General features: G+C 43.5%; 1 protein-coding gene across 4 annotated transcripts in view; it reads left to right on the forward strand.

Annotated features, from left to right (window-relative positions):
* The window catches only part of LOC142202474 (potassium channel subfamily T member 2-like), a 132,841-nt gene that overhangs the window by 23,253 nt on the left and 94,751 nt on the right, over positions 1–14,837 (forward strand). The window contains exon 1 of one of the 4 annotated variants that reach the window (XM_075272605.1): positions 13,633–13,683. The exons of the other annotated variants lie outside the window; for them this stretch is intronic. Coding sequence (XP_075128706.1) covers positions 13,673–13,683 — 11 coding nt within the window. The 5' untranslated portion in view covers positions 13,633–13,672. Of the gene's footprint in view, positions 1–13,632; positions 13,684–14,837 lie in introns of those variants that run through there. 4 annotated transcript variants of the gene reach the window in all.

Consider the following 14,837-nt stretch of genomic DNA (forward strand, 5'->3'; position numbering starts at 1 on the left):
AGTCAAGGGATCAAAGAGAGCTTTGGTGGGGTTGAAGGAGTGGCGTATGATATTGAATTTTTCCAGGGTTAGGCCCAAATGCCACTCCTGCACCCATATACCATGTAAGTGGACTCTTTAACCAATTGGGCCTCCATGTTGTGACGGGCTGTGTATCTACCACTACGAGCTATGTCTGTTATCTGTCACAGGGTCTACTGCCTCATATATTTGTAGTTAATATGAAGGACACCACACCCAACATCACACCTCGGCCAGGTGACCGCTATAAGGGTGTGCCCCAGGGGAACAATAACCATCATCCATCCTGGGTCCGTAGACCGAGACGAGCCCGAGACTAGAATGGCCATCTTTGCGGCCTATCTCCTGCCACTCTACCCCCGTCCTAATGGGCACTGCCCATAAAATGCCCATATGCTTTCCCCTCTGACTAATAGAGGGATATCCTGATCACGCCAACCCTTTATTACATAGGTTTTCCGAACCAGATGAACTTTACAAAAGCTTAGGAAAGTATGTCTACTGTCTTCCACAAACAGTGCCACGTTGCCCTCAGGCCGGATGTGGTATTACAGTCCAGCCCTAGTCACAACACTGTAATCTAAGCTGCAATACCGGATCCATCCCGTTGACAGATGTGGCGCTATGCCTTGATACGTGAACGTCGTTGCATCTTTCTAATCCTAGGCAGGTTGCGAGCAGAGGCGGTGAGGATGGCAGGTCACGGGCTGTTCAGGTGTCAGTGAGCACTGCCCACTCTACCTGGTTGTCCCTGTGATTATCTCTTATCAACATACAGAGCGGAAATCAATATTAACGGCGGCTGCCAGCGAGGTAATAAATTCAGGACCGGGGAGAGCAGCCAAGAAGGTTTCCATGGAAATGCCGGGCTTAGCATCCCAGAGAGACCCTGATATCAATGTAATTCTCATTTTTACTGCCAGCCTGAGTGACACAGACAGCTTGGAAAAGACTTACTAAGGTATGCACCGCTCGGAGCCTAATAAATCTGCTGCCGGAGACGCCGGGGTCAATTGCAACCACTGCAGCTCATTAGGAAGTTGTCCCAATAGAGTCTGGGGGCGATTCAATGCATTAAGTAACCGCTGAGACTCATGTCCGCTCTTGTTATGGGGTAATTAATATCTCCTTAATAGGTTTCTGTTGTAAAGCTAATTACCTTGGGTGATTGAGCTGAGACAGCTGCAGTGTAAAGCATGGGGGACAGGGCAACAGCCTGCAGTTTGAGCTGGGTAGTGGCAATCCGAGACCATAACCAGAGTAGTAGAATATAATGTCACACGTATCGGTGAATCAATATCTAGAGAAGGTTTAAAGGGGTTGTCTGGGACTATGATACTGATTACTGCGGCCTATTAACTACTTGCCAAGAACAGCGCTGTACGTTGCATAGTGGCTGTGCTTGGTATTACAACTGAACCCTATTAATATTACTGAGACATGGCTGTATGGACATGATGTCACTGGTCTGAGAAGAGGAAATGGCGCCCATTGTCATAGATTTTTCAGAAGCTAAGCCATGCACTTAGGTCTGTTTTTCATCATTCTGCTTTATATCTACTTTTACTTGATCAGATAAAAATGTAGAGTGAGCCATTCAGAAGCCTAACCTGCTAAATTAATTCTACATTAGAACATAATGTTTTATAGGAGCGCTGAAATATTTCATTACCATTTAATGGAAGAGATTTCAGATCTTATCTTTTCACTTTTCTATTCTCTGTATCTTCACTATATACTGTATCTAACTAATATAATACTGCTCCTATGTAGAAGAATATACGAGACTATAACTACTATAATACTACCTCCTATGTACAAGAATATAACTACTATAATACTGCTCCTATGTACAAGAATATAACTACTATAATACTACCTCCTATGTACAAGAATATAACTACTATAATACTACTCCTATGTACAAGAATATAACTACTATAATACTACTCCTATGTACAAGAATATAACTACTATAATACTACTCCTATGTACAAGAATATAACTACTATAATACTACTCCTATGTACAAGAATATAACTACTATAATACTACCTCCTATGTACAAGAATATAACTACTATAATACTACTCCTATGTACAAGAATATAACTACTATAATACTACTATGTACAAGAATATAACTACTATAATACTACCCCCTATGTACAAGAATATAACTACTATAATACTGCTCCTATGTACAAGAATATAACTACTATAATACTGCTCCTATGTACAAGAATATAACTACTATAATACTGCTCCTATGTACAAGAATATAACTACTATAATACTACTCCTATGTACAAGAATATAACTACTATAATACTGCTCCTATGTACAAGAATATAACTACTGTAATACTACTCCTATGTACAAGAATATAACTACTATAATACTACCTCCTATGTACAAGAATATAACTACTATAATACTGCTCCTATGTACAAGAATATAACTACTATAATACTGCCCCTATGTACAAGAATATAACTACTATAATACTACCTCCTATGTACAAGAATATAACTACTATAATACTACCTCCTATGTACAAGAATATAACTACTATAATACTGCTCCTATGTACAAGAATATAACTACTATAATACTACTCCTATGTACAAGAATATAACTACTATAATACTGCTCCTATATACAAGAATATAACTACTATAATACTGCTCCTATGTACAAGAATATAACTACTATAATACTACCTCCTATGTACAAGAATATAACTACTATAATACTGCTCCTATGTACAAGAATATAACTACTATAATACTGCTCCTATGTATAAGAATATAACTACTGTAATACTACTCCTATGTACAAGAATATAACTACTATAATACTGCTCCTATGTACAAGAATATAACTACTATAATACTGCTCCTATGTACAAGAATATAACTACTATAATACTACCTCCTATGTACAAGAATATAACTACTATAATACTGCTCCTATGTACAAGAATATAACTACTATAATACTGCCCCTATGTACAAGAATATAACTACTATAATACTACCTCCTATGTACAAGAATATAACTACTATAATACTACCTCCTATGTACAAGAATATAACTACTATAATACTGCCCCCTATGTACAAGAATATAACTACTATAATACTGCCCCCTATGTACAAGAATATAACTACTATAATACTGCTCCTATGTACAAGAATATAACTACTATAATACTACCTCCTATGTACAAGAATATAACTACTATAATACTGCTCCTATGTACAAGACTATAAAATAATATACTGTTCATATATACAAGAACAGAACTAGTGTTACACTTCCCCCTATATTGAAGAATGTATTACTATAATATGGACATTATATTTATCAAAGGATTGGTTCTTCATTATTCTTCTCGCAGATATTATGGCCAGGAGGAAAGTAACTTATATGGCTAGATACTTGCATGGTATCGCCCCCATAGATTTAAAGGGAGGTGTAACTCTGGTAATGGGTGTTACTTTTATCACCGGCTGTCATCACCAAGTTACTTTTTGCAGCCACAATTCCAGCTATGAAGATAGAAATCTATGACTATCAGAATACTGTCTCTCCTGGTGAGCACGGACACCATTATATCTCCGTTACCCCCTAATGCAAGGGGCAATGTCCTCAATGTAGTGCTCTTCCTCCTTCCCCTACCTGGGCTGCCTCTGTCTCCTTTAGGGTGCGTGCACCACCTTGTTGTTCTCAGAGGAACGCCACGCATATCCCAACCATTCCCCAGTCAGTTCCTGAGGCCCAGGGCATATTTCATACCGCCTGATATGTGCAATATAGATTCCAAGCCTGCTAGTTCTTACAAGTATGTTCTGCCATTGTTATCTTCATTGGGGTCTTCCAGGCTTCGTGTGTAACTGTTGTAGCGGTGCAGGTTTCCATCCCCTGATGGACCCAAACAACTCAGAGCCTGGTGCTAGTGTGAACCCTGGGTCACCCTAACCTTCTTTCTGTTTATGACTCTGAACAAATTCTGCCAGTCTGTTACCTTGTCCCATACTCGAGCACTCTCTAGTCTGATCCCTGGTGCTTCTCACCGACATCTCTATGGCTCATGGCAAGGTATAACAACTCCACACCAGGACCACTCCAAGAGAGGGCGACCTGTTTGTATTCCCGCAACGAAGTCTAGATCCCCGTACAGAATTTAAAGTGTGAACATTGGGGAGACGACTTAGAGAATATTTTTGGGATTGACCAAAAGTCATATTTTTAAGTTTTATATTGGAGTCCACAACCCATTGTCCATTACAGGAAGTGAGTATATAAAGTCCCTTTTTGCCTGAACTACAGTTAGGGCCAGAAATATTTGGACAGTGACACAAGTTTTGTTATTTTAGCTGTTTACTAAAACATGTTCAGAAATACAATTATATATATAATATGGGCTGAAAGTGCACACTCCCAGCTGCAATATGAGAGTTTCCACATCCAAATCGGAGAAAGGGTTTCGGAATCATAGCTCTGTAATGCATAGCCTCCTCTTTTTCAAGGGACCAAAAGTAATTGGACAATGGACTCTAAGGGCTGCAATTAACTCTGAAGGCGTCTCCCTCGTAAACCTGTAATCAATGAAGTAGTTAAAAGGTCTGGGGTTGATTACAGGTGTGTGGTTTTGCATTTGGAAGCTGTTGCTGTGACCAGACAACATGCGGTCAAAGGAACTCTCAATTGAGGTGAAGCAGAACATCCTGAGGCTGAAAAAAAAGAAAAAATCCATAAGAGAGATAGCAGACATGCTTGGAGTAGCAAAATCAACAGTCGGGTACATTCTAAGAAAAAAGGAATTGACTGGTGAGCTTGGGAACTCAAAAAGGCCTGGGCGTCCACGGATGACAACAGTGGTGGATGATCGCCGCATACTTTCTTTGGTCAAGAAGAACCCGTTCACAACATCAACTGAAGTCCAGAACACTCTCAGTGAAGTAGGTGTATCTGTCTCTAAGTCAACAGTAAAGAGAAGACTCCATGAAAGTAAATACAAAGGGTTCACATCTAGATGCAAACCATTCATCAATTCCAAAAATAGACAGGCCAGAGTTACATTTGCTGAAAAACACCTCAAGAAGCCAGCTCAGTTCTGGAAAAGTATTCTATGGACAGATGAGACAAAGATCAACCTGTACCAGAATGATGGGAAGAAAAAAGTTTGGAGAAGAAAGGGAACGGCACATGATCCAAGGCACACCACATCCTCTGTAAAACATGGTGGAGGCAACGTGATGGCATGGGCATGCATGGCTTTCAATGGCACTGGGTCACTTGTGTTTATTGATGACATAACAGCAGACAAGAGTAGCCGGATGAATTCTGAAGTGTACCGGGATATACTTTCAGCCCAGATTCAGCCAAATGCTGCCAAGTTGATCACACGGCGCTTCATAGTACAGATGGACAATGACCCCAAGCATACAGCCAAAGCTACCCAGGAGTTCATGAGTGCAAAAAAGTGGAACATTCTGCAATGGCCAAGTCAATCACCAGATCTTAACCCAATTGAGCATGCATTTCACTTGCTCAAATCCAGACTTAAGACGGAAAGAGCCACAAACAAGCAAGACCTGAAGGCTGCGGCTGTAAAGGCCTGGCAAAGCATTAAGAAGGAGGAAACCCAGCGTTTGATGATGTCCATGGGTTCCAGACTTAAGGCAGTGATTGCCTCCAAAGGATTCGCAACAAAATATTGAAAATAAAAATATTTTGTTTGGGTTATGTTTATTTGTCCAATTACTTTTGAGCTCCTAAAATGTGGAGTGTTTGTAAAGAAATGTGTACAATTCCTACATTTTCTATCAGATATTTTTGTTCAACCCTTCAAATTAAACGTTACAATCTGCACTTGAATTCTGTTGTAGAGGTTTCATTTCAAAACCAATGTGGTGGCATGCAGAGCCCAACTCGCGAAAATTGTGTCACTGTCCAAATATTTCTGGCCCTAACTGTATGTCTCATTCTAAGACACCTTTTCAGGAACCTTTTACCCAAAGGTTCTTATGACAAGGACCTACCATAGACGAAATTTTTCCCTTTACGTTTGATGGAAATTTTGATATCCTTCCCGATACAATACTCCTTGAGTATTACACTAGGACTGATCAGCCTATGTGCTAACAGGTTAAGTGTCTTCAGGTCTCGGCATAGATGAGTGCACTAGGATGTCAAGATCATCTGAATGAGTTTGGAAGACCATAAATTCTTCAACAAAAATTATTTGGGTGTTGTTATTGTGTCCTGGTTTTGTTTGCTGTTCATCATTTCCCTGGGTATCAAGGCAACCAGATAGAAAAAGTTCTGTAGGTCATCCTGAACCTCCACGAGATGGGCTGCGCATGCACTACTGAGGGATTATCCATCTTGGCATTAAACCTGGTCACCGTGAGATTTATCTCTGGCATGCTACACATCCTGTGCATCTGCATAAAGGTCTCTGGATAGAGACCAATTCCACAGTGTGTTAAACCTGAGAGACAACAATATTGAGGTGGACACACAATTAGGCCGGATTCTGCCCTTGTCAATATATTTCCTGCTCGTTGATATTGACCACTGATGTTATGTTGTCCAGTTCTACCAGGATGGCTTTTCCCTGGATCTGCAGATCAAAATGAAAAAGCGCATGTCATATCTCTGGAAGGTTCCTTGGTATAGGCCTCTCGATAAGACCCCATTATCTCCAAAAAGTATTCTCCTCCTGGTCTGCTCCACAACCTAGCTGAGATGTCTCTGTAGTCAACTGGATCCGTTAAGTGTGGATCAATTACCTCCCATCTCCAGTATCGTATTCAGGTTCCTTGGGCCCACCCTCCAACGTGAAATAGACCATACTACTGAAATCTGGGTGCCTTCTGCTGGACCATTATTGTGATAGAACTTGGGTCTACCAGAGGATCCTCTGGAAATCTGCTGGGCCAGTCCATCATTGCCCATCTCTGAGATGTTTCTACCATTTAAGGGACTGATCAGTCTGAAATCTCAGAGTGTATCTCCTGTTTTCTCCATGATGTGACTCTACAGGCCCAAGGAACTTCTTCTACAACTGTTGACATGAGACTTGAGAGTTTTGCTACTCATTAGAGGTGACACTGGCAAGACTAAACTCTTGCTGCCAAGATTGTTTCCTGTCAAGCGTAAGGGAGAGAAATATCTATTGGGAATTTCTGACAAAGCCTAAGAACGTCTTTGTACTTCATAGAAAGATATGTGACTTTTCCCAATTTAGCATCCAACCCCAACATTGGAGTAACTGGACATCTGAAGAGGCTTTTGTAAGCCAATTATGCAGGTATGTAACTGCAAATATAACCTCTGTTCCTGAAGAGGCAACTGAAGCAGATAGCATCTTTGAAAAGGTTAGAAGAGCCAAAGAGATCCCGAACAGAGAAGCTGTGAATTGCAGGTGCTTGACACTCCGTTTTATCGGCACATCTATTCTTAGATATTTTTTGCAAGTCAGGAAAATGAGAAGAGTAAGAATCCCTCAAGTTCTATTGTGAAATGGAAATCGCGGATCTGGTTGTCTCCATTCGGAATTTATGCTTCCTGAAGAAGCAGTTGAGGAATCTGAGGTCAATAATTGGACTCCATTTTCCCAAAACCTTTGGAACTACAAATATAGGAGAATAAAGTCATGTCGCTCTTCTAGGAACCTTCATTTCCACAAAATGTACAATGAGGTCTACCACCTTGCTTCCAACCGGAAGACTTCATTTTACATTTAGCTGAAACGAAGGATCCTAGAAATATAGAATAAAGTCGTGTCGTTCTTCTAGGAACCTTCATTTCCACAAAATGTACAATGAGGTCTACCACCTTGCTTCCATCCAGAAGACTTCATTTTACACTTAGCTGAAATGAAGGATCTTAGAAATATAGAATAGAGTTGTGTCGTTCTTCTAGGAACCTTCATTTCTACAAAATCTAAAATGAAGTCTTCCAGATGGAAACAAGATGGGAACCAGAAGCACCCAGAAATCTTCAGAAAGGACACAAAACAAAATCTACGAAGTGCTCAGACTGGATGTTCTGTGAAAAGCAGGACTCTCAGGGTCTGTTCACACGGCGGAAAATGAAGAGGAGTTCTTTATTTTCCACCGCCGGCATTTTCTTCGTGGTCTAGCCGAGACAGGATACCGATGCAGTGCATCAGCAGTGCATTGCGGCATCCCGCTCCTGATTAGACCCAGATGAATGGGCCTTAAGCTGTCCTGCTGCTGAACTTGTTCCTCATGCCATGCCTGTGATTGTTCGGGCATCTCAGCAGCTCGCTGGGATGCCATATAATGAGTGTGTTGTTGGTGTTGATGATCCGCCTGCTCCGGCATTTTGACAGCTGTCAAGCTGGCCTGTCGCTTAACTCGTTCCTTGCGCTGTGCCCGTGCTTGTTGCAACATTTCAGCAGCTCACTAGGATGCCATATAATGAGTGTGATGTTGGCATTGATGATCCGCCTGCTCCGGCGTTTCGGGAGCTCTCAAGTTGGCCTGGCACTGAAGTTGTTCTTCGCACCGTGCCTGTGATTGTTCCGGCATCTCAGCAGCTCGCTGGGACGCCATATAATGACCTTGTTGTTGGCATCGATGATCTCCCTCAGCTCCGCTTGAGGTGAACTCTGTGACTTCTGGCTACCTTCATAGCTCTCGTTGTTTGCGACAAATTAGATTCCCTTTTTCCAGGCATGTTTAAAATTGGCAAACTGCCAATTTGGAGTAAAGGTGTTTGCCCATGTCAATTTGTCTGCATTGCCTGGAGCAGATCAGATAATATGCAAATGCATGTACACAATCCACTGAGTGTTAGCGTGTGTTTACACAGAGAGATAACAGACCTGGCTTTGTCAGAACTTGAGATAAGAGCAGTGTAATATAGTATGTGAACATAAATTCATAACGGCCATGAAGCCAAGTCATTTACCGGGATAAAAAGTAGCCGATGTATTAATTGAGGTTACAATCTATCTCCGTTCAGCCGTTTTTGTGTGATTGAGGAACAAACATCCAAACTTTCACATTTATGATATTAGTAGGATAGGATAGGATAAAGTTGAAGATATACTGGAAGAGGTGCGGGTCAGAATTTGGACTTCTATAATTATATGGAGTTTGGAGACCTTCCAACTCTCTAATCTATCTGTATCTATATTGACTTCTAGATATTCAGGACTTTTGAGGAGATGTTCCGTGTCTGAAGGGTCTACTTCTACCCCAAAAGGACTCCCTTTCCTGATGTATATGCTCTCAACGGTTTTTTTCCAGCTGAAAGTCAGAGTCTACCTGACTCATACTCGTTCAGAAGTTGTACTTAGAAATGGCCCAGGGTACAGGTGGCCATAAACCTTCAATAGCTTTCTGGCCCAATTCTCATTTGGCTGACAATTATTGTTCCTAACCTCTCCAAACATATGCCTGCTCATTTCATCCACGCAGGTGTCTTCCTATTGGCGAGAGGGGAATAAGCTGCTGCCTGATAAAATTTGGTTGAGCACGCTCAATCTTTCTAACCTTCGACATGACTGGTCACGGGGGAGAAGCATCAGATAGTTGGCTGGCTTGCCAAAATTGTCAGATTATGATAATTTTCATCTAATTTGTATGAGTACCTTCTGTCGGGAGCTAGCACAGATTGTCAGAAGTCAGTCTAATATAGGCTAAGCGTGTCTACGCCTTCCCGAATCTAATGGCTTCACGTTCTTAGAGCTTTAGGAGAGCTCAGAAGTGGCTGCTCCTGGGCTCTTCTAGGTGAACACTTCGTACGCAGTTCTGTAGGATCTTGAAGACTTGTCTGTATCCTCAGCAGGTACTCTAGTATGCCTGGACAATTTGGCAATATCCATATCAACTTTTGGAGGAGGGTCCCACTCCCAAAACGGTTATTCATCTATAGGAAACAGGAACTTTCATCTTTTAGTAAGGATTAGCCCCTTCTCGTGATGTTTTCATCCTACTGTTTTGATCCAATTTGAAGGTCCTTGCCCCCAAATAGCGAACTTTGGAGCTTCCCCCTGGTCAACATCAAGACATTCAATACACTTCTTCTCTGTACTTGCAGACCGTTCTTACAAAGAAGTGTTCCCACCATCTTGAAGAACTAAGCCCAGGTCTTCTGTGGATGTAGGCTTGCTCCAATCCTTCTGTCTCTTCATGTCATCCCAGACAGACTGGACGATGTTGAGATCAGGACTTTGTGGTGTCATCACTTCCAGGACTCCTCCTCTTCCAAAAAGCAATCAGGACTTTTCTCTCCGCATGTTTCGTGCGGAAACCACACGGACCCCATTATAATCTATGGGGTCCGTGGGTTTCCCAGGTAAGCGGACTCCCTGAACGGAAACCCAAACACAGATGTGAACCGGGCCTTTCTTTGCAGCATTCGCTCCACACCTGGCTAAAACTTTTGCACAGCACTATACCCTTGCCCAACCCCTTTAGTTTATACTTCTAATATAAATCCCCGCGTGACCATTTGGGTGATGACATGTTAGCTGGTCATGCATGTGTTAAGTTTATACGTGAAGTTAGCGGATGGCAGGCTGCCGGGCGGCTGTTCCACGTGGCGCCGATCATAAGACATCAGAATTGGCCGTGCAGGATGTGTGCTTTGGCTTCTATTAAATCTGCTGTTTGTTTACCAGGCGCGCTTGTCGGCGTGTCAGGCATCTGCGCTGTATTTACATAAACGTCTTATCTACCATTATCCGCAGACCGCGTTGGGGGAAACAGCTTTGTGTAGACACGTCGGGGCTTCATCTGTCACATGTATGTTCTCACGGCAGCCAGAAAAACACCGTGAGGGCAGGCAGCCATGCTGAACTCTAGGAAAGCTGGATCACCGCCTTGTGTAACCTGTAATGCTGGTCGTACTCATCTTTCCAGGAAACTGATGCATTCACGGTCTCTATACATTTCTGGGAAAGCTGAGTAACAACCAATATGTCCGCCTACAAAGGTTGTGTCACAGTGATATCGCCCCCTGTCTGTTCTATCCATACCTTAGAAAAATGGAATTAACCCCTTGTGGGAACTCAGCCATCCCTCTTTCCCAGAAACCAATTTAAATTCTATTCTTATCTTTTAGCTATATCTGTATCTGGGAAAGCTGGGTGACCAATACTGATGACATTACGACTCCCCAATGATTGTCATACAGTATCCAGACTTGGCATTTAGGATGTATGGAAAGCTGAGTGGCGGCCTTTGCATGAGACGTGTGGTGCCGGTATTTCATATTATGGAAACAGAAACAAATTCTCTATTTTGTTATTTATTTCTGTTTCTGGGAAAGCTGGGTGATATCCACAATGGCCAACATTACGATTCACACAAGAGGTCATTCAGCTTTTCCGGAGTTCTGAATGGTAAGTCTACCTTATTGTTCTATGAAACAGGAGAGAGAGAGGAATATGTGACCGAGGCAATCTTTGTGGGAGCCATATTGGTAGTTGTCACCCAGCTTTCCCAGAAACAGATATAACTAAGAAACAGTGGATCAAATTTATTTTATGCTATGGTGACATCTAATATGGCCGACATCTTACTAATTGAGGAATTTAAGCCTTGCCCCATTTCCTGGACAAGGGTCACCCAGATGGGTTGGGATTTACACAACCCCCACCCCTTTCTGTCCTACCTGGCCCAATTTGTCAGGATCGCTGCTAAAAACTTGTGACAACTGGGTTCTTGGCAACTACACAGCATATAATTTATACTGAGATTGTGAGTCAGCTTTCCTAGAGTCCTGAATGGCAGATGTATCTAATTTTTCAATGATATAAGTCACTCTCCTTGTGCTACCGTTTAAACGGGGGGCAAACAGGGTGAACATTAAACAGTAGGGGTAGCTGGAGAGGGACATTAACCTGGGGGCAACTAGAGGCGGATATGTTGCCCCTAGTTTAATGTCCCTTTCCATTTGCGCACAGCTTAATGTCTCCGTACAGTGTCCCCCATTGTTTAATGTCCCCTCTCCATCTGCCACCAGTTTGATGTCCCCCTTCATCTGTCCACTGTTTGATGTCCCCCTTCATCTGCCCCCAGTTTCATGTACCCCCTTCATTTGCCCCCACTTTAATATTCCCCCTCCATCTCTTCCACCAGTTTGATGTCCCCTGTTCATCTGTCGCCCGTTTCATGTCCCCCTTCATCTGCCCCCAGTTTCATGTCCCCCTTCATCTGCCCCCAGTTTCATGTTCCCCTTCATCTGCCCCCAGTTTCATGTCCCCCTTCATCTGCCCCCAGTTTCATGTACCCACTTCATTTGCCCCACTTTAATGTTCCCCCTCCATCTCTTCCACCAGTTTCATGCCCCCCCTCAACTGCCCCCAGTTTGATGTCCCCCTTCATCTGTCCCCCGTTTCATGTCACCCTTCATCTGCCCCCAGTTTCATGTACCCCCTTCATTTGCCCCCACTTTAATATTCCCCCTCCATCTCTTACACCAGTTTCATGTCCCCCTACATCAGCCCCGGTTTCATGTCCCCTTTCATCTGTTTCCAGTGTAATGTCAGATGAGTTGGATCCGGGACATACCTCCTACCAACCAGGACCGTGGAACAGGACCCCCAATCCGGGACTGTCCCGCCGAATATGTGTATGTAGTAACCTGATGTGTCGGCCATTTTGCATGTCATCCCACTATCCCATTAACAGACTTGTATTCAGTTCTCTATTATCTACATCAGTTTCTAGCAAAGCTGGGTGACATCTAATATAACCGTATTCAGGAATGTTCATCCAAGTCTTAGTCTAAGAGAGATACAGATAAATATTCTACTAAAAATAAATTGGGGAAAGCTGTGTGTTAACCAATATGGCCACCAGTGTCACTTGGAATAAGTCATGTAACAAACCCTGTGACGGCTCTAGTCGCCATTGCCATATTATCCAGCTTTCCCGGAAACAGATATCACTAAGAAATGACTGTACACAATTCATCCATTGAAGACGCTGTATACTTGTATGCGTCCTCCTACGATGACATATAGACACGTGTATTGAAGATGACACGGCGGCAGCGTCGCTCCATCACTGTCACAATTTCCAGGCTCCATTTTGGCGGAGTTCAGATGTTGCACAACTTGTTGACTGCAGAGACGCGATCTCGCCGCCTGCGCTCGGCCGCCTATTGTCTTATAACGTGATTTTCCACTCTCCCTATATTTAATTTAGAAAAGTAACAGGGCAGGCCTCCCGCGCACCAGCAGGCCCTTATTGCCATGGCAACCCCCCCCCTCCATCCTAAGTGTCCCTGCTACGCTCTCAGTCATTCTAACGAGGTGACATCGTTAGGAGGAGAAAAAAAAAAAAAAAAAAAACGGAGCCGAGGCGATATAAACCTATTACACAATGGGGGAGGGCTTAGACCGCAGACAATTTGCCAACAAGCTGATAATTTTTCCCTTTCGCTTTTTTCGGCCTATTCCTTGAGTTTTTTTTTTTTTTAGCACAGTACTTTTATTTTCTCATTTTACCGGCGGAGTTTATTGCGGTGTAGTTCGCCGTAGATGGGGGGAGGAAACGGGAGCGGGCGACATCACCGGTTTCTAAAATAAGGTTGTGGGCGGAGCTTAAATGGCCGATCTAAAGTTTTTCGGCAGATACAATGGGGCAGGAGGCACAATGGACTCTGGGTAAGTGACATATACTTGTGTTGTATCCGTGTTCGTGCTCTTCAACTTCTGTGAGACTATAACTCTCAGCAGGGCGTGATGGGAGTTGTCGTTTCACTCCGACTGGAGAGACGCAGATTGGAGATGCCTCATTCGAGGATGTGTTTTGCGTTTTCTATTTAAAGGGGACCTCACGCTGGTTTTTTGGGTAGTCTGATGCCGCCATTTTTTAGTAAATTGGGATTGAAGTTTTAAAGAGTGGAGCTTATATGGTCTGCGAAGACGCCGGTGAATTATTTTCTTTGATGCCCGACGAGTCACGTGACGGACAATTTTTTGGGAGCGTGAAAAGGGTGGTAGTAAGTTATGTACTCTAGGAGTAGGATCGGGGAAGGATTAAGAGCTACGGCCACTGGGCGAATATATTTAGGTGCTGTATACCTTGATAATATCACAGTGGTGGTTAGAATGTTATTATATATATATATAATGCTTCCATATAGTGCATACATAATTATGCCACACTGGACCCACAAAAGTGATGTATGGCCATGCTTACCAACCCTATCGAAACGTCCATGAGCCTCTAGCAAAAAGGGATGACCTCCTGGCATCCTAGAAAAGTGGAAAAATGTCCCAAGCCTAGGGCTTATCATCATATTGAGGGGGGTAGCTATAGGCGGTGCAGAGGAAGCAGTCGTTATCGGGCCCTCGACAATGAGGGGGCCCCACAGGCTCCTCTGCTACATAATATGTACCACTAGTCTAAATCGCAAAAGGTACGTAAGGACCCCATTACAGATATTGCATTCAGGCCCAGGCAGCACCGCACCTCCCATGAGGCGACCTGAAGCGACCGCTTCAGGCGGCGCTATGCCAGGGCCCCGGGGAGGGCGACATTTTTGCTGACAAGCTGTCCTGGACTGGCTTAGGGTCACTGTCAATGAGCGGTGGATTGGGGAGGCCGCTGGAGCAGCGCTGCTCCAGCGGCCACCCCTCACGCTCAAGCAGAGAGCAGGTCCTCTCCCTGCCTGCTCTCTGCCTGCTAAAGATGCTTGCTCTGCTCGGCCCCACCCCCTCCATGCGGCCCCGCCCCTCTGCTCCACCCCCTCCTGGGGGGGGGGCGGCTTTCTGACGTCCGCCTCAGGCGGCAGAAACCCATGGTTCACCCCTGG

Source organism: Leptodactylus fuscus, chromosome 5 (assembly GCF_031893055.1).
Source record: "Leptodactylus fuscus isolate aLepFus1 chromosome 5, aLepFus1.hap2, whole genome shotgun sequence".
Taxonomy (NCBI): domain Eukaryota; kingdom Metazoa; phylum Chordata; class Amphibia; order Anura; family Leptodactylidae; genus Leptodactylus; species Leptodactylus fuscus.